This window comes from Anopheles coluzzii, chromosome X, assembly GCF_943734685.1.
Source record: "Anopheles coluzzii chromosome X, AcolN3, whole genome shotgun sequence".
In the NCBI taxonomy this organism is placed as follows: Eukaryota; Metazoa; Arthropoda; class Insecta; order Diptera; family Culicidae; genus Anopheles; species Anopheles coluzzii.
Window position 1 is genome coordinate 8,757,675 of NC_064669.1, and position 26,319 is coordinate 8,783,993.

The following is a 26,319-nucleotide window of genomic DNA, read 5'->3' on the forward strand; positions in this document are numbered from 1 at the left end:
CAAAATGCTGACAAAATTTTCAAAATGTGAGCTTTTGTCACTTTTTTGAGCTTTTGTCAAAATTTTGTGACCTGGAGCAGCCAGGAAAAAAAGTTGACAAAAGTTGACAAAATTTGACGTTCGTGAAAAAGCGTAAGCAAACAGCTATTTGGCGCAGTTGTAACCCATTGTTATGATAATAATGCTAAAATGCATGATTCTAATTGATTTATGTACCTAGTTAGTGCTTCTTAAACAAAATATCGATGATATTCAGATGTTGGAGCTTTTTGTCGCTCTTGTGTATGTTTTTGGTGCGGCCACGAGAAAAGCTCTTTTTTGCAGTTGACAAGCAATTTTGACAAAGCTGAAAAATTTTTCAACATTTTTTCAGCTCCGTGGCCACGCGCTATATCGTTTTAAACAATGATGAAAATTCGAAAACACCAAAACCACTCAAAATTATCCACCAGCGAGCGGAAAAAAACATTTTATCCACTTGTTTACTCTATATCACACTGCTATAAACTGGCTATAAGCTGGGCGCGAATCCGCAATGTGACCGTAGCTGTCACTTTGACGTGACATTCGAGATTTGCCGTGCAAGTGACGCGCCGACTGTCGGCTTTTGTTTGGAAACCATTACTTGGAGGGAAACCAACGGCCCCTGGTTCTGCGTATGTAGTGTCGGTGTCACAATTTCGTCGAAACACACAAACCGTCTGCACAGCTTGCAATGAGCGCATCGTCTGCCGCGAACATCATCATCTCGGAAGACACCGTATCGGAACAGGAGGTTGGTAGCGCTTTGTCGTGCAGCAAGAAGAACAAAAGCAATTTGCTCATTCCCCTCCATCTTGCTTCTCCCATTTCGCAGGAAACTCGCAAAGCTGCCCGGATGAAGCTCAAGGAAGTACAGAACGTCGTGAGCGCGCTGAAGGAAAACCAGCACCCGTTCAAGCCGGCGTCCCATGGGCCCGGAAAGGACCTGCCGGTCAAGCAGCAGCAGCAGCAGCACCAGCAGCAACACCCGTGCGAACCGAAGCGCTGCAAAATGGTAGAACAGCTGTCGAAGGCCACGCAGACGACGTTCGAGGCGGAGCAGGATCTGACCGCCGCCCGGCCATCCATCAACTACTGGGAGAAGCTGGCCGAAAGCCGGCGCATCTCGCTGAAGGAGGCGCTGGACGAGAACGCCCAGCTGCACATGGAGGTAGGCACAATAAGGGAGGAGCTGGGCGTCGCCCAGAGCGTGATCGAATCGCTCAAGTCGCTGGTGGACACGCTGATGGAGATGCTGGACGAGAGCGAGTCGAAGGACAAGCCGGGCACTAGCGGTACGGCCGCCGGTGCCGGGAAGGAGGACGACAGTGGTCTCGCCCATTCGCTGGCGGACTACGGGACCGAGGAGCACGCCGAACCTGCCTAAGAGGAAGCGGCAGAGGAAGGTTTTTGTTTGTTTAGTTTAGTGTTTTTCTCTTCATTCTTTCATCCTTTTTGCTTTGTAAATTAATCTAACGCATTTATATCATTCCTGTATCCGGATGTTACCACCTTACGCAGTTCCTGTGACTGCATGACGCGCATGTTGGTTTTTTCGGACTGCTCGAATTCATTAAAATAAATGATAGCATTGTAAGAGCGTTGAACAATACGGAGGGTGTTATGTGTTTTCTGTATAATTTTATGCTCGTTTTTGCAAATAACAGATACCAACTACAAATCTAAATCATGGACGGTGCCATGGAATGCTGCATCCATGCAGGTGTTGTTCACTCCCCTGCTAAATCATGTAGTTGTTCGGGACGTTCTTTGACGGATCCCAGCTTCCACAGCATAATAAGCATAATGGAACATCTTTTTGTTGTGTTTAGTAAGCCATAGCAACTGGTCATTGCCTCAGCATAAAAGCATCTCGATTGGCCCATCGTATTTTACTTTTAAATTGACTATCAATAAACAATACAGGATGATCGATACGGGCGGATTAGGCGCAGTGCAAGCTACAACCAACAGAAGCTATGCCATATTCATCTCACAAATCGACATCAACTTGGTTCGACGTGACTAGTTTATGTTGCCAGGCTACATGGCATTCAAATAAATCTCAAAAATCTCCTTTACTCCAAAGAGAAGGTCTCGAAACCCAATAAAATAAAGTATTTATGACGACCCTTTAAGAGACCTCAAACCGAAACTAAACCAATACTGTTCCTGCCACCAATACATAACCTTTTCTGGCTCAAGAACTGCACATGACCGAAGGTAGCTTCTGAACCGGAACAGGAAGCTATACCGGAACCTATCATGAACCCATTACGATCCAGAAATCGCTCCAGATTTGTATCATTTTTTAAGAAAAGTACCTGCAACCGTTCCGGATTTGCATTCGGAACGCAACATGAACCGGTCCGTAACAAATAAAATTAAGTAGAATTTGTACAGTGATTTCTTACCCAAAAAATTTTATTTCGCGTTTCTTATTTTGTAATATTTATGCTAGTGTTTGGATGTAAAACTGATATTCGTCCATGTTCGATTTATTATGTTACACTTCTCATAGAGATCGATTGATATGTGGAATTGAATCCTTCACAATTACGCCTAACTCTCACGCAACTGCAGAACTAGCTGAGAAAGCTTAAGGTTCATCCTGTACAAAACATAGAAAAATAATTTAAAGCAACTGATTACATTATTTCCCTACGCCGGCTCAGCCAACCACACTCGTCATTGCGGTAGTCATAGGATCGTTTTAAAACTGAGGGAATAGTTATCTCCGACGCCTAATTTGGAATGCTTGCACGACGCAGACGGCCGGGTTGAGTGGTTGAGACATTTGAGTGATGTAAACGGTACGTATAAATTGTTTTAAACTTCCGATTTTACTATTCGTCGGCAGTAAAGGAAGAAAACAGCGGCATTCGACCGAATTTATCCTTCCGAAAAAAAACCACACCTCAGGGCGCACGGTCCAGGTGGCGTCTCCACCGTTGGCAATCGTGATAGTACTGTACCTGACCCTTCCCGTCCCGGTACCGGTACATCGGCCCGTCGCAGTACAGGCAGCGGCAGCACGGTTCGTGCCGCCGGTCCAGATAGTGCTGGATGATGTCGTTCAGCAGCGAGAAGGTAAACTCGGACCGGCAGGAAAGACAGAACGCTCGCTCCGGCTCCCGCCGCTCGACGAACCGGACGTTCACGGCGTCGTGCTCGGACGTGTCCGACGGTTTGTTGGGGATAGGCCCCCGGCCGGTGCCCGGCTCGTTGCTCATGGTTTTACTGGGGATGCTTTCCGTCTGCCGGTCTGGAAAAAAACAAAAGAGGAAATAAAGCGCCAGGTTCAAAGTCCGATTGATTCGCCGCACCGTTTCGCCCACACAGCCAGGGGTTACCTTTTCCATTGTGCTTTGCTTTCGAGGAGGATGCTTCAGCTGAGTGGCGTTGGTTCATGCTTCTGGCGCACTGTTGTTGCCTTCATTCTCGTATGCCAGCTCCTGGAATTTGATTGTTGATTCTTCTTTTATGTTTCTATTAACCATCGCTCCCGAACCGCCCTACGAAGTCTCCCTAGGGTGCCGTGTGAGGCTACAAACAAGGCAAGTGCGAAAACAAAAATCAGTGAGACGGAATGGAGAAGCACACACAGCCTGCTGGGGAAGGTGTCGTTTGAATTGGAGCAACGGGATGAAAACAATCTACCGTTATGAAGGGCCGCGAATTGTTTCCCCTTCCCACCGTATTGCTTGGGTGTTGCTCTCTTCCCAAGCGTTTGACAGCTCGATTGTTTTGTGTGCATTTGTGGTGAGGTTATGGCTATAGCAGCGCATTTGGCAGGAAGCAGAAAGCAAAAAAAAAAACGATTGCGAGTGTTTTTCCAGAATATTCACACATGCCGTTGTGTATTTTTCACCCATGAATTAGACACACTCATTCGTTGTGGGTTTAAATTTTAAATAAAAGTCATTGCAAATAGGCATAGCATCTAGCAACCACTGTCATTCCCAGAGTGACCAGAACTATCGATTTAGGCCCGTGTCTGTGCTCCATCGGATGAGATTTTATCCAAGGTGAATTTAAAAATATCAGGTGGTGGACTCTAGTGCATTTTGACAATTCGTCACTTGACGTAAGGTCCCCAGGATTCAAATTTTTTTTACATTAATTAAATTTGTTCATATAATTTATGTACCCCATTTTTTCGAATCAATATTCTTTAAAAATATATTTTGTACTTTGTGAGTTCTTATTTAACATTGAAACATACATTAAAGTGTGTTATTTTGTGTTATTCTGTGAATTTATTCTAGAATTCTTTGTGTTTTCGACATTTTTGATAATAAAAATTAAGAAATCATTATTTTTTTTCAATTTTTACATTAATTCCTCATTATCTACGAGCCGCATGGACAATTTACTTGAGATTAGAACTCATGCTAGCATGATTTTAAATTTCGTGCGTAAAAAAATCATCAAATCTTTTGTTAATATATTACGTTTTTTCGATAAAATCAATAGACACACTAAAATGCACATAATAACAAAGAAATCTGTTATATTTGCTAAGCTTTGTGTGCGGAAACCAATGGTCAACGGTTCTAAAATGACGTAAAGTCCCTCAACTATGGCGACCCCCCAAAGGCCCTAATCCACCACCTGATATTTTTAATCCACCTTGATTTTATCGGAAGGCCTGTCAAAATTTTATATGAGATTTGACAGATAACGTCGGACGTGCGATTTCGTCGTACGACGGAATCAAAAAATTTTGATTTCGTCGTACGCCGCATCCGATTTTATCTGTCAAACTAAATGCGTGGTGTTTTTAGGAACAATCTCAACTTAATTTTTCATAATCGTTATATTATTAAAATCATTCAAATAATCGCAATATTATACGAAAAAGCGTTTGACAGGACGTGCGATGAAATCGCATGCGATGGAGCACAGACACGGGCCTTATCTGTACTCCTACCGATTTTTGAAACGCCTACTGATTCACATATGAGCACCCTACCCAAGTGCCACAAATCCACTAAACGACCACTAAACGGTTTCTAAACGACTCAAGTTCTCTACCTAAACGGAATATAGAAAGACTTCGTTTAGCAGACGGCAAACGACTCATGCATTCTAAAAATAGCAAAAAAGCTGGTGGCGCCATCTGTTTGTGGGATACCCAACCAGTTGAGCTTCCTCGCTTGGAGGAGAGCTTTCTCATTTCCCCTGTACTGTTGTATAGTTTCGCATTGAAGTTATGCATCGCTAGAACTAGAACGGCGATACGATTGTTTAAATACTAAACTCCAATGGGAACCACCAGCACTGAAACAAGTAAGATTTGAGTAATGGTCGTTGGTGTTGATACCCACGTATCTGACCACACGACCATTCATATAGATTTTTGCTCAGAAAGTTAGAAGACTATATAGGTCATGATAAGATGAAACTTGTCGAAACACATTGCAAGAAAAGGATAGCAATATAATAATCAGTTTTAATACGCCAGCTATTGATCAAACCAATGAAGCTGTGGAGCTTTCATTTTTTTCTTTGGATATTCAATTTTCCAGTCGTTTAAGCTTAATCTGTGGCGCTTGGGAATAGTGTGACATTTTGTATGATTCATGAATATTAAAGATTCAAAAATATACACATGTACACAAACAAAACAAATCCTGTTGTTTATTTCATCGATGACGCTTGCTTGAAAATAAAACACAAAGAAAAATAATCCCCGGTACCCTGGCATAAGGAAGCTGCTTAAGCGCTGTTTGAAAGACTCACCTGGAACTTTGATGCTGTTTATCTACTGCAAAAGGCAAATTCAAGCAGCGATTTTTAGCATTGCAAAATTAGCTGCTTAAGCAAATTTGGCTTTTGGGCATCTACTTGAAATTAATAAAGGATGTATTATTTCGTGATATGGAACTTTCATTTTGCATTTTAGCAGCCCTCCCCCCTCCTAGCTCAATAATTAATTTTAACTGAGTTTCAAAAACTACCGAAAACATCTGAAACTCCTACCGAAAACTACCGATACAATTTTGGTGCTCCTATCGAAAATTGCAAAAATAATCTGGCCACACTGGCCATCGGCCCGTGTCAAAACAAAACCGTTCCGCACCGAATGACAGTCCAGTTGATCGAAAACGGTAGCGATCCCAACAAGAAAAACAACGACGATCTTCCAGAACGTACGCACGCAAGTTCGCCTTGTACTCCAGCTGCGAATAGCCGTGCCGCAGCCGTGCCTGGCCTGCCCGGTCCCTTAAACACTCCCCCGGGCCACTGCCGTGTTGGTCATCGCTCCTAAAAATAAACCATTACCCCGTTTCAGCGGTCGGTCCGCTGTCAAAAACCCGTTAACGGGTGGTTTTGACGTTTGCCCGATTTCGGCATTCTTTCGCACGGTTCGTTCGCGGTGTCCGTCTGTTCTGTTCCCTGGCCTGTGGCCCCCGCCCCTACCGGAGGGATTTCCCTGGCACTTGCCCGTCAACTCCTCCCTCATTGTGAGTGCCCGTGTGCGTGGGTGTGCTTTTAGCTATATTTTTGCTATTTGTTGTTGTTCTGCTCTCCGTGCACCAAAGGGCACACGCGTGAGCTTCAACCAGTCTCGGGGCGTGGGGCACGCACAGAAGGATATTTGGATGGTTGGAGGCTGGCCGACGGCCGAACGCGTACACTAGGATTTAGCAGACATCCGGCACGGAGCACCCGCACCCACGACTAAACCATGGCACTGAACCCGCAGTACGAGGAGATCGGCAAAGGATTCGTCACCCAGTACTACGCGCTGTTCGATGATTCAACGCAACGGCCAACCCTGGTCAACCTGTACAATGTGAGTGTTTCGCTCGCATGCACGCCCTCCCGGATGTCCTACAGCTGAGCACACCTAACCTCACCGATCACATCCTCGCTCCCACCCTGTCCATCCTACCTTTTCTCTCCCTCTCCCGCTCTCACCCCCTCATCGTGACATCAAACCTGAAAAAGGAAGGACGGAAGGGAACATCCGGGAGGGGGGCTGTTCTAGTTCGACCTTAGCTGACCCTCTTCTCTCCTATCAAATCTCGTCCTCCCATCCAACAGGCGGAACTATCCTTCATGACGTTTGAAGGGCAACAGATCCAGGGTGCGGCAAAGATTCTCGAAAAGCTGCAGGTTAGTGATCGCAACCCACCCCTTCCCCCTGTCAGCCCCACACAGCGCTTTCTTTCGCGCACGCACACTGATGGCGTTTGCGTTTCCATTTTTAGAGTCTCACGTTTCAAAACATTACCCGTGTGCTGACGGCGGTCGACTCCCAGCCAATGTTCGACGGCGGCGTGCTGATAAACGTTCTCGGCAGATTGCAAGTAAGTGGCGGTGCGAACCGGTGAGGGGCCGCCGGATGGACCGGTCCCCCGCGGAACGGTCGATCGATCGGGCTTGTGGAAAGTGTGTGCCGTGTGTGTGTGTGTGTGTCTCTATGGTGAATTGGCCTTGCCCTGAGGGCTTCCTATCAAACCATTCGGAAAGGGACGTGCTGCAAATATGTACAAAGCTTATTTGATACAGCCTTTTCCGGGGGTTCTCATAGTTGTGGGACACTTTCTTGGCTCTTTCCAATTGGGAAGTGTACTTTATATGTTGGCAATTGGACTCATTTCAGGACAATCCTACTCGATTTGTTTAAAACATGTGTTATAGAGTCCAATTCGCATCACACAATGTTCATTTCCCTTCAGAAAGAGTCAAGAAAGTGACCCACAATTATGGGAACTAGTGGTGGGAGCTCGGAATAGGACCTACCCGAACCCGATTCCGTGTTGGGAATCAATTCTGGAGCCGATTCCGATTCGACTCGGAGTTGACTCGGCTCCGAAATCGATTCCGCGATCAGAATCGGATCGGTAACGGAATTAGAATTGACACCAGAATAGGAAGTAGCACCGGAATGTGAGAATCAGTACATGAATTTAAATTGGACGGAGAATCTCAATGAGAATGGATCGTTTACAAGTAAATTTGGATTCTTTGCGGTTATCAATACGTAGCATTATTGGACCCAAACGCCTATTCTTATGGAGATGCCGAAACTTACTCCAATTTCGAATCCGATTCTGATTTCGGAGCCGATTCCTATTCCGGAAACTGATTCTGGTCCTACTATCCGGAATCGATTTGGAAAAAAAAACTTTGTTTTTCCTATCACTAATGGGAACCACTGAAAAATACTGTAAGCTTATGGTCCAACCGATGACACACACACACGACGAATCGCGCGCCCTTCATATCCCTCAATGATCGAATCGTGAACCCTTCTATCCAGAATCCCATTTTCTCTCGACTAATCCATCTCTTTTCTGCCTGCTTCCGCATCCGCAGTGTGACGATGATCCACCGCACGCCTACTCCCAGACGTTCGTGCTGAAACCGATCGGAGCGTCGTTCTTCTGTGCGCATGACATCTTCCGCCTTAATATCCACAACACCGCCTAAGTATTGTCGGCGCGCGTCAGGACGAACACAAAATACACTGCGGGGGTGATCCTTGGACAAATTGCCGCTTCTATTGCCTATAAACGCCGGGACAGGAACAACAGGCACAACAACAACAACAAAACCGCCAGGAAAAGGAGAATTTTGTTCACGCTATAGTATATCGTTGTGCCGGTTGAACGTGAACGTGACGATGGGGAACCGTTCTCTATATATATATCTCTTTTTTATCGCTCCGACTCTCTCACACTGCGTTTCCTGCCGTCTTAAAAGGTTGGTTTTTTGGAATCAATAAACTATGCTTTATTAACAGCCTACACACGAATCATATGCTACTGCTGTCACAAAACTGGAATTTGCGTTGAGTTTGCACGCGCAGAAGTTCTTAACGGCGGCGCGCACGGTGTGCCGGTCACGAATCCTTTCGTCTTCATCCTGCGTCTTTCTGTTCTTCCTTCGATTGGTCTTACGTCTAGCAGGATCGGCGCCCTGCCGTACCGGGTACTCCACGTTGTCCAGTTCCATTGGTTAGGCTACTCCTCGTTGTCTGGTATTATTGACGAAGAAAATCAGTACAGTTTTTCTCTATCATTCACAATCGTTCATCATCAACTCACCTTGCTGCGGGGTGTGCTCGCTGTTCCATTGGTAGTTGAACCAGGAATGATTGCGGTGGAAGCGCGGATGCCAGAAAATGATCGTATCGTCCGCCGGTGCGTTGTACTCCGCCTCGTCGACCAAATGCTGCGGGCACAGCACGAAGCCGGCCCCGGTCAGGTGCTGCAGAAACCAGACGAGCGGTTCGGGGTTGTCGATGGTCGACTGCAAATACAGGGCCAGTGCCGGCAGGTTCGCGATTAGCCATCTTCCGTCCACACTCCACTTCAAACCATCGTTCTCGGGATTGTTGGCTATTTCGAACACTTCCAGCAAAAAGTGGAGCCTTGCGACGTTTATTTCACAGGCAGCCATCGCTTTCAGCGTCTGCTTTATTTCCGGAATGCTAGAACCATAAGCGGAATGGTGCGTCTGACACGGTGTGATATGGTGTTTTGATCTGACCACGCAGAAATCTGCAAACTGACTGGAACGCACGCGCCGCCGACTGAGTTTGCTTTATTTTACCTGCGGCGGCTGTCTCGCTCTCGGTTACTAGGGCAACGTGGTCGCGGAATCGCGCCAGTACAATGGATGCTGCGATGGGATGTTGCGAAACGCGACACTATTGACGTTCAGGCAAATTTTCTACCCGCTGCTTGTTTTGCAAATTCGATAGTAACATTGTTCCTCAGCATATGCTCCAAAAATGTTTGGAATGGTCGATCTCGCGGGAGCGTTGTTGCGCGAGGCAAAATAAAAAATAAAAAACAAAACAAAACGGATACGGCTTCTTGAAATTTCACACTGACATTTCCTTATATTCGATAAAAACTTAACTGCTTGTTGCCGAACATTACTTAGAATCAACCGTACCGAGCACACGCCTCGTTCGTTGGAAAAAAAAACGATTCTTAGATTTCGCTGCAATGCGCAGCATCTCCATCTAGGGAGCTAGATGTATGACCGATATCACTCGAAGCATTTCAAGCCGAAAGGATGGAGAAAGTGGCTGGAAGAATACATACATCGCGCGCTATTCTTCAGCCGGTAGCCGTTTTATTGGTAGTAGAGTTGCTGACAGAGCTTACAGATAAGTTGATGGTGTTCCCCCCCTTTTTTTCGCTATTCGCGTGCCCTTCATATCCGGCCTGGCGCATCCCCCATGTGATCGCTAGCGAAACGTGAATCCTTCCATCCGTTCCATCACCCAGAATGTGTTTACTTCCGATAGCGTTTGCTCTCGCCTAATCTATGTCTACTTCTTTTCTGGCCCTCTCTCTCTTTCTCTCTCTCTCTCTCTCTCTCTCTCTCTCTGTGTTTTTTCTGTCGTCTTCAAAGTTGGGGTTTTCAATCAATAAACTATGGTCTAATAACTGTAGACTTACACCAAACTACAGTACGCCCATCGGAAAGCCGGTGTAACTGTTGCTGGAGTGTCTCGAGTGCCGAATTTCTTAACATCTGCGCCGGTCGCTAAATCCTTTCGTCTTCGGTCTCCATCTCTCTGTTGTTCGTTCGAATCAGACCGTTCGATTGCTCTTACGTCTTGCAGGATCCGGCGCCCCGGCTACTCCACATTGTCCGGCATCCTTGGTGAGGCTACTCCTCCTCTGGTATCATTGGTGAGGAAAATGATTGAAAAGAAAACACACACACACATACACACACACACATCAGTTCTACAAACTCACACACTGCGCCCACTCCCAACCCACTCACCACGCTGCGGGGTCTCATCGTGCACGCTGATCCAGGTGTAGTTAAACCAGGGATTATTGCGGTGGAACTGAGGATGCCAGAAGATGAGCGTCATTTCCGGCGGCGTGTTGTACTCCGCCTCGTCGACCGTCTCCAGCGGGCACTGCATGAAGCCGGCCCCGGTCATCAGCCCCAGGAACCAGATGAGCGGATTCCCTTCGTCAACCATCGGTACCAGATGGAGGGCCAGTGCCGGCAGGTTCACGATTAGCAGACTGCCGTCCGCACTCCAATGCATGCTGTCGTTCTCGGGATTGCTGGCCATTTTGTACATCTCCAGCACAAGGTGGAGCTTCCCTATATTCAGATCTGCTGCCGGCATCGTTTGCTCGTCTGCTTTATTCCCTTTGCTCCTGACTGCTAGAACCGACCGGAATGGTGCGTCTGAAGTTACACTGATATGCTTTTTGATCTGCGCACGGCGAACACTGCGAATTGACTGAAACGCACGCGCCGCCGACTGCGTCTGCTTTTATACCTGCGGCGGCTGTCTCGCTCTCCGCTACCATGACAACGTGGTCGCGGAATCGCGCCAGTACAAAGGATGCTGCGATGGGATGTTGCGAGACGCGTTGCCAGTGATGTACCGATTTGTTTACCCGCTTTTGTTTTGCACTTTTGGATATTAACATTTCGTTAAGTTTCATCAATTGTTTTTTTTTTTTAAGTGCACGTGTCTAATTGGCGGGTTGGTTGGTTGCAATTAGTATGCAGAGCTTAGTTGTAACATCTTTCCTACAACTCCGAGCTATAAAGGTGAAAAAGATAACTCTAAACCGTCCATTAGCATGAAAAGAATCTTAACTAAAATGAACAGGGATCTGCATGCCGTGTTGCTTCGAATTGTACGCGATCGCCAAACCAACTTTTTCCGCCAATTCTTTGAAATTTCAAACCGCCATCGAGGCTACATGTGGCATTGGGAAACAACACAATAAATTGCCCATGTGTAGACAAATTTCCATGCCCAACAAAGACTTCTTAAACGACACAAAATTGTAGTGATGTTAACTAACGCATTCCGTGATTTGTCCATTTTTTTTTTTGGGTTTTCGTTCCTCGTCGCGTGGTGCTGTTGGGAACAGTGGCGGATCTAACGGCAGGCGGACTAGGCGGTCGCCTGGGGCCCCGTAGATCTCTAGTCTATAGTAGGCCGTACGGATAGAGTACTAGCGACAAGGAACATCCCCGGAAGGATGGACGTTGGGGCCCGTGACTAGCGAATCATTTGCGGAACAGCTCCATGTACAGTTTTTGAAAATAAATGAAACCATTCTGGATCAGAATGGGTTCATGGTCGGTTTCAGGACCGGTATGAGATCAGTATCAGTTCCAAGTCCTTAATGGGCTTACTTTGAATTCCAGGACTGATATGGATTCATGAGTAGTAGCAAGACCGGTATGGATTTAGTATCATTTTCAGGACCGGTATAAGTTCATGATAGGTTCCATGACCGGAATGGGTTCATGATCGATTCCAAGACCAGTATGTGCTCATGATAGGTTCCAGGAGCGGTATGGCTTCATTATAGGTTCCAGGACCAGTATGGGTTCATAATAGGTTCGAGGACCGGTATGGGTTTGTGATAGGTTCCAGGGTTGGTATGGGTTCATGAGCAGTTCCGGTACCGGTATGGTTTCATGATTCGTTCCAGGGCCTGTATGGGTTCATGATAGGTTCCAAGACCAGTATGTGCTCATGATAGGTTCCAGGAGCGGTATGGCTTCATTATAGGTTCCAGGACCAGTATGGGTTCATAATAGGTTCGAGGACCGGTATGGGTTTGTGATAGGTTCCAGGGTTGGTATGGGTTCATGAGCAGTTCCGGTACCGGTATGGTTTCATGATTCGTTCCAGGGCCTGTATGGGTTCATGATAGGTTCCAAGACCAGTATGTGCTCATGATAGGTTCCAGGAGCGGTATGGCTTCATTATAGGTTCCAGGACCAGTATGGGTTCATAATAGGTTCGAGGACCGGTATGGGTTTGTGATAGGTTCCAGGGTTGGTATGGGTTCATGAGCAGTTCCAGTACCGGTATGGTTTCATGATTCGTTCCAGGGCCTGTATGGGTTCATGATAGGTTCCAAGACCAGTATGTGCTCATGATAGGTTCCAGGAGCGGTATGGCTTCATTATAGGTTCCAGGACCAGTATGGGTTCATAATAGGTTCGAGGACCGGTATGGGTTTGTGATAGGTTCCAGGGTTGGTATGGGTTCATGAGCAATTCCGGTACCGGTATGGTTTCATGATTCGTTCCAGGACCTGTATGGGTTCATGATAGGTTCCAAGACCAGTATGTGCTCATGATAGGTTCCAGGAGCGGTATGGCTTCATTATAGGTTCCAGGACCAGTATGGGTTCATAATAGGTTCGAGGACCGGTATGGGTTTGTGATAGGTTCCAGGGTTGGTATGGGTTCATGAGCAATTCCGGTACCGGTATGGTTTCATGATTCGTTCCAGGACCTGTATGGGTTCATGATAGGTTCCAAGACCAGTATGTGCTCATGATAGGTTCCAGGAGCGGTATGGCTTCATTATAGGTTCCAGGACCAGTATGGGTTCATAATAGGTTCGAGGACCGGTATGGGTTTGTGATAGGTTCCAGGGTTGGTATGGGTTCATGAGCAGTTCCGGTACCGGTATGGTTTCATGATTCGTTCCAGGGCCTGTATGGGTTCATGATAGGTTCCAAGACCAGTATGTGCTCATGATAGGTTCCAGGAGCGGTATGGCTTCATTATAGGTTCCAGGACCAGTATGGGTTCATAATAGATTCGAGGACCGGTATGGGTTTGTGATAGGTTCCAGGGTTGGTATGGGTTCATGAGCAGTTCCGGTACCGGTATGGTTTCATGATTCGTTCCAGGACCTGTATGGGTTCATGATAGGTTCCAAGACCAGTATGTGCTCATGATAGGTTCCAGGAGCGGTATGGCTTCATTATAGGTTCCAGGACCAGTATGGGTTCATAATAGGTTCGAGGACCGGTATGGGTTTGTGATAGGTTCCAGGGTTGGTATGGGTTCATGAGCAGTTCCGGTACCGATATGGTTTCATGATTCGTTCCAGGACCTGTATGGGTTCATGATAGGTTCCAAGACCAGTATGTGCTCATGATAGGTTCCAGGAGCGGTATGGCTTCATTATAGGTTCCAGGACCAGTATGGGTTCATAATAGGTTCGAGGACCGGTATGGGTTTGTGATAGGTTCCAGGGTTGGTATGGGTTCATGAGCAGTTCCGGTACCGGTATGGTTTCATGATTCGTTCCAGGACCTGTATGGGTTCATGATAGGTTCCAAGACCAGTATGTGCTCATGATAGGTTCCAGGAGCGGTATGGCTTCATTATAGGTTCCAGGACCAGTATGGGTTCATAATAGGTTCGAGGACCGGTATGGGTTTGTGATAGGTTCCAGGGTTGGTATGGGTTCATGAGCAATTCCGGTACCGGTATGGTTTCATGATTCGTTCCAGGACCTGTATGGGTTCATGATAGGTTCCAAGACCAGTATGTGCTCATGATAGGTTCCAGGAGCGGTATGGCTTCATTATAGGTTCCAGGACCAGTATGGGTTCATAATAGGTTCGAGGACCGGTATGGGTTTGTGATAGGTTCCAGGGTTGGTATGGGTTCATGAGCAGTTCCGGTACCGGTATGGTTTCATGATTCGTTCCAGGACCTGTATGGGTTCATGATAGGTTCCAAGACCAGTATGTGCTCATGATAGGTTCCAGGAGCGGTATGGCTTCATTATAGGTTCCAGGACCAGTATGGGTTCATAATAGGTTCGAGGACCGGTATGGGTTTGTGATAGGTTCCAGGGTTGGTATGGGTTCATGAGCAATTCCGGTACCGGTATGGTTTCATGATTCGTTCCAGGACCTGTATGGGTTCATGATAGGTTCCAAGACCAGTATGTGCTCATGATAGGTTCCAGGAGCGGTATGGCTTCATTATAGGTTCCAGGACCAGTATGGGTTCATAATAGGTTCGAGGACCGGTATGGGTTTGTGATAGGTTCCAGGGTTGGTATGGGTTCATGAGCAGTTCCAGTACCGGTATGGTTTCATGATTCGTTCCAGGGCCTGTATGGGTTCATGATAGGTTCCAAGACCAGTATGTGCTCATGATAGGTTCCAGGAGCGGTATGGCTTCATTATAGGTTCCAGGACCAGTATGGGTTCATAATAGGTTCGAGGACCGGTATGGGTTTGTGATAGGTTCCAGGGTTGGTATGGGTTCATGAGCAGTTCCAGTACCGGTATGGTTTCATGATTCGTTCCAGGGCCTGTATGGGTTCATGATAGGTTCCAAGACCAGTATGTGCTCATGATAGGTTCCAGGAGCGGTATGGCTTCATTATAGGTTCCAGGACCAGTATGGGTTCATAATAGGTTCGAGGACCGGTATGGGTTTGTGATAGGTTCCAGGGTTGGTATGGGTTCATGAGCAGTTCCAGTACCGGTATGGTTTCATGATTCGTTCCAGGGCCTGTATGGGTTCATGATAGGTTCCAAGACCAGTATGGGTTCATGATAGATTTCAGTTCAGTATCAGTTCCACTACCTTTATGGGTTCATGATACATTACAGGGTAGGTATGGGTACATGATCTTTATCGGTTCGTGGATCGTTTTGGGCTCAGTATCGGTTCCTGGACTTGCATAGGTTCAGAAACCGATCCTGAAGGCATTGCATTGGATCATGAGCAATTCTCGAACCAGAAAACCGGATTGTCGACTGGAACTGGAATTGTAGCGGTTCCAGGCCCGGGCTAGATTCATGTTTCGTTCCAAATCCTGAACAGCTCCAGGTACAGTTCCAGGATCGGAATAAAGCGTCTGGAGCTATTTCAGGACCGGTATGAGTTCGCCATCGGTTTTAGTTCCGGCAAGGGTTAAGTATCGGTTCCTGGACCGGTATAGGCTCAGTATTAGGTCCAGTCGGTCGGCATTAGGTCATGTGCAGTTCTTGAACCAGTGTTGGTTTGGTTTTGGTGCTAGGTCCCTTTAGGGGTCGTCATGAGTATCTCATTTTAATAGGGTTAATGTCGATAGATGCTTCACAATGTGCTCACAAATGTTCGGATCCGTGAAAAAAAAAATCAAAACAAAACACAGCTACGATCAGAAGAGCCGTTCAGGGTTTTTTTAATAGTCCGCAGATGCTGCTGCTGCTTGTTGATAGTATATATTTAACACTAAACTATTCCAATGTTTGCTGTGGCTGTAGTAATTTGGGTTGAACGAAAATCGGAGAAACATACCCCGCCTGATGAACAACCCTTTTCTTTTCCTAGCCGATTTCCCTTTTTTATGGGGACTCTATATGGGGTCGGTGCGGGCTGAACGTGTGCCGTCTGTGTAGGATATCTTATCGCATATCGGAAGCAAAAAAAAAGAAAAGAAAAATAAAACCAAATTCTACGACAAACTGACGAGAACATTGAGAACAACCATATCTGCGCGTTGCCCGTTAATCGGACACACGGCCAACACGTACACACACACACACACACGCACACAGCGCTGAGAGATAACGATAGCTTTCGGTGCCATTCCCATTTCCAGCCTGGCCTAAGTACAGATTATGTTGTGCTTGTTATGTTTTCATGGCATTTGCAGTTGCAACCTGCACCTGATAGCTGATGGGACTGTCGCGTGCCACGTTGGGCGTCCAGTGGCGGGAACGAACGTGACAGGTGAAAACGCACACGGAAAGCACTTGCAGTGGCATTCCATCCAATTCAATGCAACCGAAAACAAAACGAATGTCGGTAAGCAGAGCGAACTACCGCACCATCAGCGCATCCTTACCCCGCCAATGCGCACTTAATCGCTAAAAGCCACGTTTGAGCCACGTTTAAATAATGGTGGCGCTTCCTAAATCGCACAATAAATGCGTTCGTAAATAATTAAAAAAAAACGCAAGTTGTATCACAATTCGATTCTTCAACGGAAAAGAAAGAAGAGAATTCCTCACTACGCATCCTCATTCCATCAACCGATTCCTTGCCGTCGCACTACCTACGCTCCGAAAGCTTTCTTTAACACAAAAAAAATAATGAAAATAATAAACGCAGCATAAACACATAATTATTTTGGATTTTTTTGTTCATTAAAAAAAAGTACGGAATTTCATTCTTTTTTCCTTCTTCAGCGAATCTCTCCTGCTCGGTTGTACTTGTACTGGCGAATTGTATCGGTTAATGCTTAATACCGAATCCGGGGGGCTTGGTGTGTGTGTGTGTGTGTGTGTGTGTGTGTGTGTGTGTGTGTGTGTGTGTGTGTGTGTGTGTGTGTGTGTGTGTGTGTGTGTGTGTGTGTGTGTGTGTGTGTGTGTGTGTGTGTGTGTGTGTGAACGATATTGGAGGGCAGTGTAGTCTGTCCGCTAGCAGAAACGTCAACGCTTGCGTATACGTAAAATTATAGGATAAAAAAAATAATCCGAAAAATAATGACGATCACATGCACTAATCTCAACACAAACTCTACCCGCAACGCAGAAGTGAAGCTTCTTAATTCGAACGATCCTACGAACGAGCGCGCACATTCCTTTCCAAGGCGGCACACAGGCCACTCTCCTTTTTTTGTGGGGGGGCGAGCAGGGATTATTAAGATGGGATGGAGACTGGGTGGCGATTGTGTAACACACACATACACACACAGACACCAACCAACTCTATTCTGGGGGCGCCTATTGCGCCTATCTCAGCCGCAGCCTCACCTCACCAGCCGTTTTACAATAGTAGCTGTTGCAATAGTTAGTGTAATAGTAATTAGATTAGCAATTTCTGTGTGAGTGTGTGTGTTTTTCTTTGTTCTTTGCTATGCTTCCTTTTCCTGCTGCCTTCGCGCACGATTACTATATGATCTCGATACGAAGTTTGGATTCCAATTGGAATTGCTCCTTCTCTCGCGGTCAAATTGTTTGCCTGCCCTTTTCCTGCCTTCTACTTTGCACGCGGTTCAGTGTGTGGACGTGTGTCTGTGTGTGTGTGTCTGTGTGTGCGAATGTGTGTGTGAGCGGGCGTATTCGGTGTGGCATATTGGAAGATTTTCACGAATCTCAATTTTTGCTTACAAACTATAAATCTCCTACCATCCTGCTGCAGCACACGCCACCACTGTTTGACGCGCAACATCCTAGCCGCAAGACTGTCCGCATTTCCACCAAGAGCGATCTACGCACCCGCAAACACACCCACACACACACACACACACCCACACACACTCACAAACCCCTACATATACATGTATATAGATCTGTGCGACTCATTGCGCTACAGAGAGATTAGCTTTCTCCATCTAGCTTCTCGCGTTTGCTAGCGGCCTATCATCTTCTTCTGCCCGGCGTTACTTCGCGCAGAACAACACCCTTCCGTTACCGCAGGAAGGTGGTGCTAGGATCTTGCGTCTCGAGCAGGGGGAGGTTTACTTTCTATTCTTAAACGAACGCTGCGTGAAGCCCTTTAGCGAGCGCATCGCCATCGCACGGTTAAAGTGGCGGGCCGCCTTCTGCTCCAGCTCGTGGTTGTTCTGGCTGCTTTCGTTCGACGAAAGGATCACATACAGCACGCACATCACCTAAAACAGCACAGAGAGAGAGAGAGAGAGAGAAAAAAGTTATATTAGTTGCAAGGAAGATTGTGCAGCAAATTACCCGCTCCCTCCCCCCCAAAAAAAAAACGAACAAAAACAAAATAAAGGGCAAACACACAAACCAGGAAAATGATGATGATGACGGTAAAGATGTGTAGCGAGGAGGCGGAAATGTTCTCCACGTCGGCGATCGCCTTCTTGATCGGTTCGTACTGCGGGTAGAGTTCCAGCGCCTGGCGCAGATGGTTTACCGACTCCTGGAAGTGGCCGTACGCTTTGAAAATTTCGCCGAGCGTAAAGTACTGCCGCCAGGCGCTGCGATCCCTCGGCTGCACCTCCAGCGAGCTGGCCCACGGTCCACCAAAAAGCACACGCACACGCAGGAGGGAATGGGAATGAAAAAAAAAAAAAAACAGACATGGTAAGGATTTTTTTTTGTTTTTGTTTGTTTGTTTGTTTGTTACTTTGTGACGCAGGAGAAATTTTGCCATGCCACATGTGCGCATACTGGACATTAGGAGGTTTAGGAGAGGGTTTTGCTAGGGCATTTTTAAGATGCTAAGCCAATGATTCGCTGCTGTCGGTGTTGCGAACATGTGTATTGGTAGATGGTGTGTTAAAGGGTTGTTCACTCTGTAAGGCGTAACGCGTTTGTTATTAAGCTTATGAAACTGTTGCGGTTAATAAGAGAGGACAGATGAAGACAGAGAGAAAGCTTTTTTTACCAGACATATATAGAAAATAAATATCCAGACCAAAAGAGTGGTCAAAGGCCTAAAAGGCAACAGAGAATTAGAATGAAACCTAAACGTGTTAGGCGGAATTTAGCTTCCAATTGGAAGGAGTTTTTAGAAATACAGTGAAATCTCTCCAAGATGTAGTCTTTTTAAGGCTAATTTTTCCATTAGGATTAACAATTCGCCAGCCCCCTCATATACCATACCTATTTAGTCCTTTCAAAAAACGAATGTTTGTTCAAGCTGCATATTAAATTTGGCTGCCTAAATTCTCTGATGCTGAATTTATGAATAACAGTTATACAATAATGGCGGTCCATTGGAAATCTACCTTTGAGCAGAGAAAAAGTCAAAATTCTTCAAAAATCAATAAATTTTCCTCCTGTGGTACATATCATCCCAGGAACCCCTTACTGTGTGACTAAACTACACTGCTTCTGATACAGATTTTGAGATTTACATAGAAATGAATAAAATAGTAGGTGTTTTATTTTTGTTTTTTTTTTTTTGTTTTTGCTTATTTTCAGACCCGGACACTCAATTTTGACAACGAAAACGAATTTTGAGTGCGGGTTTTCTCTTGTATTCGTAGATGAATTGAAGTTTCCACTGGACTGTATAGTTCCAAAACGACTGGACTGCATAGTTCCTTGACTGAGGCAGATTCTGGTACTATAATTCGAGACGAATTAAAAAGACCGATGTGCAATCAGCTCCAGCAGCCGTAGGTATATACATTACAAGATTATTACAAGGAATTTCCGGTATGGGTTCACAATCAATTCCACGACCGGAGCCAGAGTAGGTTCATGACTAATTCCTGTCTGGGATTGGAACCAATTCCAGTAACAGTATGAATTCTGTAAAATTTCAGAATGGGTTCGGAATCAGTCCCAGGATCGGTATGGATTCTGATTCAGTTTCTCTTAATGTGTCCTTTGGAATTAGTAAATTCACATTGAATTTGCGTTGACTTTTTAAAAAAATCCGTTGCACGCATCCTAAATTTATTAAATACCCCAGAAATTATCTTGCATAACCCTGTGAACGGGCCAAATTAACTAGTATGTTTTTAAAATTAATTAAAGAAAATCAAGTAAGTTCCATTACAAGCAAATTGGATCGACCAACATGACAATAAGGGATCATGCAATTGAGTTAGATTAGAATAGATAATTTATTTTCATTATCTGATAGGAATGTTGTGAGCCTATTGTAAAGTCAGTCCCGGAAAGCTAGTCAGACGCTGGTTTGATTTGACGCTTGCTGCGATTTCGGCCGATCGATTTTCCCTATCAGACTTCTAAATTAATGTACGTTGGCAACGTCATTACCATAAAAATATTCCAACTGTCAACCTTTTTCTTTGCAATTTCCGCTTTCTGCAGTACATTTCAGTCACCTCCGGGCGCCTGAAGTATGATCTCATAATAATAATCACCTTAACTGACACAACCTATGTGTGGTTTTGGACGATTGCGTTTTCTTTTAATTTTAAGCAATCAATGAGGGTATACTCGGTTACCAAAAGAGCAATTTCTGTAAGAAAAGATTACGAAAAATTAACACAATCATTCTACCAACGGGAATAAAATATTGCAAAAAAAAAAAGATTTAAACCTTTCCATGAGGCTGCACCGACAAGACAGGCAAGTGGACTGCAGACTGCAGGTGAGCTTAAAGCCCTGATTTTAGATCCCATAATAAAAAGGAGATTTCTATGGAGTTTGGCAGAAAGGATGTTTCTAACGTATGTAAATGCTGTTCACAATCAATACTAGCTCGAAAATATTAATAATTTTCATCACATCAATATCAACATAGCATTTACTATACTGCCGTGAATAAACCAACCAAATATAACCAGAGGTCTGTAACCAAATGAAGATTATCTCCTAAAAACGTCATTTAGAAATGCATTTCTTAGATGGAATAAAATTAAATTTGCATTAATGTTTTTACTGTTGCAACGTATTCCTATATGAAATGACAGGAACTGCTAATGATCGGATTTTTGTATCGTATTTCGCTATATATGAAATCGAAAATCGTCACAATGACGTGAGAATAAACGTTCAGCGAGAGCGTGGTGAGAGCAATTGCTCCATGCACCATTGCACACCCGCGGGTGATGAGGGCAATGGTTTACTTAGATTTTTTGTTTGCCCAACCCGATTTGAAATGACATGGTATTGGATAAAACGATTTTTTTTAATAATTAAAAATGCAAATTAGCGAACTGATCAAGATTGTCCAGGTAATATTTATAAAAAAAAAGTGTGAAGTCTATGCAGTTTAAAACAGTGTTGAACCATGCTTTTCTATAGCAGTATAGATTGGATTACCACAACTACACCGTTGGAGTAATGGTATGAGGGGATATATTCACCGTTGAAATTGCATGTTTGGCGCAACAAATACAATTGTCTCATACACAAATACCACTTCCATTTAACACCGGAAAAAATACATTGCAATTGTTCTAAGCACCCATTACTTATTACCTAACGTATGAAACATAAGTAAAAAAAAGAGTAGAAATGGGATTTTAACCACGTGCAATATCATATTTTTGTAGTTGGATCTTACATTACTGTTGAGCTATGTTCTAGCAAACAAATAAAAGAATCATACATTTATGTCAACAAAGGCATGGAATGCATCAGGTCTATTGTCAATCGGACCTTCTGGATGTCTGCAGTATATTCTGCATCATCAGAATGGCCACAAAGCTCGCCAATCGTGATTAATTATGTTTATGAAATTGAAAATCATTTTCATTACTTATAATTTTAAGTAAATAATCTGCATTGGTACTTTATGTCCGTATATAAATAACCATATTTTCGAAAACGACTATCAAAAAATAAGGCAATAAAAAATTTTCGCACTAGCATAGCCCAAAAGTAACCTCATCGATATAACGGTAAGAACTATCCAGGAAACCACAAAGTTAACACATTTTGAAATAATGCATAAGAAAAATTAGGTGTTCAAGTTATGGTTACTGCCACTGCCACGGGTAGCGTTTGAAAACAAGTCGAGTGCTGGTGGATTACCCGGTAGATTTTAACGGGCCTTCACTAGTAATATAATATAAAAACTAGGTTGCGGCCCGTGCGTCTATTTTCAGTAGCATTTTGGCCCGCGAGATCCAACGAGTTTGACATCGCTGGTCTAAGGCTATTCATGTACAACCACAACAAAAATGTTACTTTTGTCCCGGTTCTTGAATTTCTTTAATCCAGGCACTTTACTTTACCTAAAAGTTTACCTTGCCTTAGAGAGAACACTTCACTGTATTTCCGTTATTAGTTTTGCACGATCGATAGCTACAACACGTATTTAGACGACCTGAGCACGAGCACGTTCCTGTTTCCGTTTCGGGGGATTTTTTTTTTGAACGCGAATTGCTTGCGACAGGCATCCAGCGCCGATCAGCCCAACGGTGCCGGGAAAAAATCCCATCGCTCACCATTAAGCACACCCACCCGCCCACATCAACTTACCGTCTGGTAAGATGTATCGCATCGTCCAGGTACTGCAGGTTGAACAGCACCCGGGCCAGGTTGAGCAGCACCTCCGCGTTGGTCGGTGCCATCGCGAGCGCGCTGCGAAAGCACTCGATCGAGTGCCGGGCGTCGCCCTTTATTCGCCAAAAGTTGCCGATCTGGTTGTACAGCTGCACCGACCGCGGTTTCTCCGCCTTCGCCTTGCGGAGCCGCCGCTCGAGCGCATCGATGTCGAAGTTTTTCAGCGACTTCGGGCCCTTCTTCTTGAGAAAGAGGAAGGCGACCTCCGGCTCGGGCACGACCGGATGGCTGTACCGCTGGGCCACGCCGATCAGATCGTCGTAGTAGGTAAAGTTGACCGGTTTGCCACAGTCCAGCACGTCCGCCGATTCCGGGCTGGTGGTCGGGTGGTTCGCGGTTCCCTTGTGGTTTGCCGCCGCCCCCTCACTATCCGGCGTCCTGTGTGGGAGTGTGTGAGGGAGAGAAATTAGAGCGAATAAGGACACCAAGCCGCCGTGCCGTAGGTGGAAGGAAGAAACCGTACGCTTTCGGGAGGTTCACAATCAATTTTCCGCGCGCGTGCCGCCTCCACGTGTTGTCTCGATAGTTGGCCGCGGTGATGGTGATGATTTGAAACGTCGAATCCTCGTCCTCCTCCGGATGGTACGGGTCCACCAAGGATTCGTCCCCATTGTTATTGTTGTTGCTGCTGCCGGTGGTGGTGGAACTGCTCTCGCCAGCTGCGGTCATCTTACTTTCGCCCGCACCGGAACTCTGTGGAGAGTAGGAGAAGCTTAGACACGCGAACACCCTGCCCCAGCAGAAGCAGTACGGGTACCTGCAGTTTGCAGTTGCTACCGCCGGTCCCGCTGACAATCTTGCCCTCCTCCGTGTTTAGCTTCCACAGGGTGGAGGTGCGTGAGTTGGTGGACAGCACCTGGGTGCACAGTATGTACACCAGCCCGTAGCACATGGCCGCCCTTCGGTCGTGCATTTTGCGTGCGCAGTCTCTTCTCCTGGTCGCTTCTCGGGCCCTTCTCGGGCCACACCGAACAAACAAAAGTCCTCTAGTAGACACTGGTACGCCGACTCACTGTACCCTCCGAGCTCATATTACAACGCGGACCACCGGGCCAGCCGCACCACCGTTCATAACACTGCACACACACACAAACACACAGGAGAAAACAATCAAGCACAGAGGGGCGAAAGGGATAAAAATTGCACTCTTTGAGAGCTTTGATTGAAGATTTTCGGTTCGGTTTGAGCGGGTTTGTTGGTTGGTCGCGGACTTCGCTGGGGCTTTGTTTCCACAGCAAAAAAAGTAAAGATGTCACCCCGTTTTGGGTGCTGTTTGATGCTGTTTGGACACGGGGATGGATGTGATTTCAGCGATTATTCACACGCCCGAATCGCGGGACACGGGTCGATTCACGGGGTTTTCCGCGGGTGTGGGAGGTCCCCCCCTGCAAAACTGCGGCCAAATCGTAGCGGCGGGGACAACAATAACTCCAGCACTGTGGATACAATAATGCCGTGAAAATTTCGCCAGAATCGTTCTCCTCCGTTGCCTTCTTTTGCTTCTTCTTATTCTTTTGCTTCCTCCTCTGCAGCCCCCACTGTGTGTATATTGACAGTTCTCGTTTTCGGAACTTGCCGTACCATTGTCCTGGAGCGCGGCACAAGCAAACGCGCCGAAGCGAGACCGACCGAGCGAGCGCGCGGGCGAGCGAGATGGGTGGAAGAGCTCGAATATTCGAGCAGCGCACTGACAGCGCGCTCCATTTGTCGAGCAGTTCACGGTGTTCCCTCACGGACAGGGTGGCCAGATTATTTTGGCGTTCGTTTTTGGCGTGGGAGCACCAACATTTTTTCGGTAGCTTTCGGAAGGAAATTCAAATTGTTTTGGCAGTTTTCGGTGGGTTTTGAAATTTGCAACTCAGTTAAAATGAAATGTTGAGCGGGGGGAGGAGGGGGCGGGAGTGGCCAATCTGCATAGTAATCATTCGAATATAGGCCTGAAGTGTCAATCTGAAAATTGTACAGTAGAACGTCGATTATCCGGGGGCGGATTAACCGGCGGGCGGTTTAACCGTGCGCATAAATGTGACAGCTGTTCAAGCGTACAGCGAACATTTGCGGCGATAGCCAAGTGGGAAACCAGTTTTTTGTACAGCTCTGTAGTGTCTAGTACCCAAATAGCCAGCTCGTACTTTATAGCTGTTTAACGAAAAATCGTTCTGATGTCGTACTTCGTGGCTGATTAAGAGATAGACGGCACTTTGCGGAACTATGGAGCTTTTTAACAGGCACATGGTACTCTTTGGAACTTTGCGGCTGATTAACACTATGTGTAAGGCTCATGATGGAACTTTCAGGCTTGTTAAGAACGTGTACCGAACTTGGTGGAACTTCATAGCTTTTCAATGCATGACATCGGTACAAGGTGGGTCTTGTCAAAATGTCAAAGACAGACGCCGCCAATCATCTCATTGCAGCTGTACAAGTTAGATTAGTTCTTTGAAGAAGGGATTTTGAAGGAAGTGATTGTACAGTAAATTGTGATACGTTTCGTGTAATTTATGAATATTAAGGATTTAAAAATATACCCATGTACACAAACAAAACAAATCCTGTTGTTTATTTAATCGATGACGCTTGCTTGAAAATAAAACACAAAGAAAAATAATCCACAGCACCGTAGCTTATGGAAGCTGCTTAGGCGCTATTTAGAAGGACCGCCTGGAACTTTGATGCTGTTTATCTACTGCAAAAGGCGAATTAGAGCAGCGATCTTTAGCGTGTCAAAATGAGCTGCATAAGCAATTCTGGCTATTTGGGTAGTGTTTTCGAAATTCATTTTTGTTCATGAACAGTTGTTAAACCTATAGTTATTGATTCATATAATATTCTATTAACGTTTAAGCGATTGATTCAAAGTAAATTAATCATAAAACTAGTGAATTTTATATTTTTTATATGAATTTGACATTTCTTGGACCATTATCCGTGCAATTCGATTAACCGGCAACCGTTCGGTCCCGAGCTACCCGGATAATCGACGTTCTACTGTATTAGGCCTGGGTCTATGAACATGTAGCAGCAACATTTGTTCAATGGCAACATTTCTGGATTTTCCCATTTATTTCAAAAACTGTGCTCATGTTCACTCACAAAAACATGTTAAAATTAAGTTGAAATTATATTTTACACGTTTTTGCGTGGAAACATGTCCAAAAATGTTCATGCAACAAAAAATTCGGGTTTTTCTATGAATATTTGATTTTCCAGTCGTTTAAGCTTAATCTTGAGACCCACTGCACCCACGGATCGGATTCGATTCAGACTACAGGCGGTCCCCGAGATACACGGTACCTCTTATACGCGGATTCGGAGATACACGGTTTTCTAAATTTGACAATTCTTTGAGCAAATTGTACTGATTTGACACATCAATTTTAAATTGCCAAATAATTTCCGTTTTGATCGAATGTTAAAAACTATTTCAAATGGTTTAAAACTGTTATATTCAGTCAGAATCATATCAACTAATTCATAAAGTAACTATAACCTCACCCTACTTGCAAAATTACACGAACATTACTAATATTTTAGCTGGAAACCACGAGATTCGACT

At 45.4% G+C, this 26,319-nt stretch overlaps 6 protein-coding genes across 7 annotated transcripts in view; 2 read left to right on the top strand and 4 right to left on the bottom strand.

Annotated features, from left to right (window-relative positions):
• The window catches only part of LOC120958277 (ephrin type-B receptor 4b), a 261,361-nt gene that overhangs the window by 118,889 nt on the left and 116,153 nt on the right, over nt 1-26,319 (bottom strand). The window lies entirely within an intron of this gene.
• Nucleotides 577-1,633, top strand: LOC120955747 (uncharacterized). Its single transcript, XM_040376872.2, has 2 exons — nt 577-775; nt 857-1,633. The coding sequence occupies exons 1-2, from the start codon at nt 716-718 to the stop codon at nt 1,406-1,408; spliced, it is 612 nt and encodes a 203-aa protein (XP_040232806.2). The 5' UTR covers nt 577-715; the 3' UTR covers nt 1,409-1,633.
• LOC120955763 (uncharacterized) lies at nt 2,499-3,965 on the bottom strand. The gene is made up of 3 exons (XM_040376897.2): nt 3,682-3,965; nt 3,375-3,567; nt 2,499-3,286 (listed from the first exon to the last, which is right to left on the bottom strand). The coding sequence occupies exons 2-3, from the start codon at nt 3,430-3,432 to the stop codon at nt 2,940-2,942; spliced, it is 405 nt and encodes a 134-aa protein (XP_040232831.1). The 5' UTR covers nt 3,433-3,567; nt 3,682-3,965; the 3' UTR covers nt 2,499-2,939.
• LOC120955587 (probable nuclear transport factor 2) lies at nt 6,132-8,783 on the top strand. Its single transcript, XM_040376620.2, has 5 exons — nt 6,132-6,491; nt 6,570-6,823; nt 7,075-7,146; nt 7,242-7,340; nt 8,353-8,783. The coding sequence occupies exons 2-5, from the start codon at nt 6,716-6,718 to the stop codon at nt 8,464-8,466; spliced, it is 393 nt and encodes a 130-aa protein (XP_040232554.1). The 5' UTR covers nt 6,132-6,491; nt 6,570-6,715; the 3' UTR covers nt 8,467-8,783.
• On the bottom strand, nt 8,854-11,243 carry LOC120955600 (uncharacterized). Of its 2 annotated transcripts, none has more exons than XM_049610693.1 (2): nt 9,084-11,243; nt 8,854-9,013 (listed from the first exon to the last, which is right to left on the bottom strand). In XM_049610693.1, the coding sequence occupies exons 1-2, from the start codon at nt 9,436-9,438 to the stop codon at nt 9,000-9,002; spliced, it is 369 nt and encodes a 122-aa protein (XP_049466650.1). In that variant the 5' UTR covers nt 9,439-11,243; the 3' UTR covers nt 8,854-8,999. Both variants share the same exon structure in this region; 1 of them encodes a protein (XP_049466650.1).
• On the bottom strand, nt 15,954-24,386 carry LOC120951110 (uncharacterized). Its single transcript, XM_040369644.2, has 5 exons — nt 23,521-24,386; nt 23,227-23,456; nt 22,680-23,141; nt 18,556-18,778; nt 15,954-18,418 (listed from the first exon to the last, which is right to left on the bottom strand). Exons 1-5 carry the CDS (start codon nt 23,674-23,676, stop codon nt 18,266-18,268), a joined length of 1,224 nt encoding a protein of 407 aa, XP_040225578.2. The 5' UTR covers nt 23,677-24,386; the 3' UTR covers nt 15,954-18,265.

Bases quoted from the DNA above. Each gene is read 5' to 3' on its own strand.
- LOC120955747 (XM_040376872.2), top strand. From the start codon at position 716: ATGAGCGCATCGTCTGCCGCGAACATCATCATCTCGGAAGACACCGTA. The intron at 776-856 runs GTTGGTAGCGCT...CCCATTTCGCAG, and splicing joins ACACCGTATCGGAACAGGAG to GAAACTCGCAAAGCTGCCCG.
- LOC120955763 (XM_040376897.2), bottom strand. From the start codon at position 3,432: ATGAACCAACGCCACTCAGCTGAAGCATCCTCCTCGAAAGCAAAGCAC. The intron at 3,287-3,374 runs GTAACCCCTGGC...GTTTTTTTCCAG, and splicing joins AGCAAAGCACAATGGAAAAG to ACCGGCAGACGGAAAGCATC.
- LOC120955587 (XM_040376620.2), top strand. From the start codon at position 6,716: ATGGCACTGAACCCGCAGTACGAGGAGATCGGCAAAGGATTCGTCACC. The intron at 7,147-7,241 runs GTTAGTGATCGC...TTCCATTTTTAG, and splicing joins AGATTCTCGAAAAGCTGCAG to AGTCTCACGTTTCAAAACAT. The intron at 7,341-8,352 runs GTAAGTGGCGGT...CCGCATCCGCAG, and splicing joins ACGTTCTCGGCAGATTGCAA to TGTGACGATGATCCACCGCA.
- LOC120955600 (XM_049610693.1), bottom strand. From the start codon at position 9,438: ATGGCTGCCTGTGAAATAAACGTCGCAAGGCTCCACTTTTTGCTGGAA.
- LOC120951110 (XM_040369644.2), bottom strand. From the start codon at position 23,676: ATGCACGACCGAAGGGCGGCCATGTGCTACGGGCTGGTGTACATACTG. The intron at 18,779-22,679 runs GTAAGTTGATGT...ACCGTGGGCCAG, and splicing joins GCGATACATCTTACCAGACG to CTCGCTGGAGGTGCAGCCGA. The intron at 18,419-18,555 runs GTTTGTGTGTTT...GTGCTGTTTTAG, and splicing joins TCATCATCATCATTTTCCTG to GTGATGTGCGTGCTGTATGT.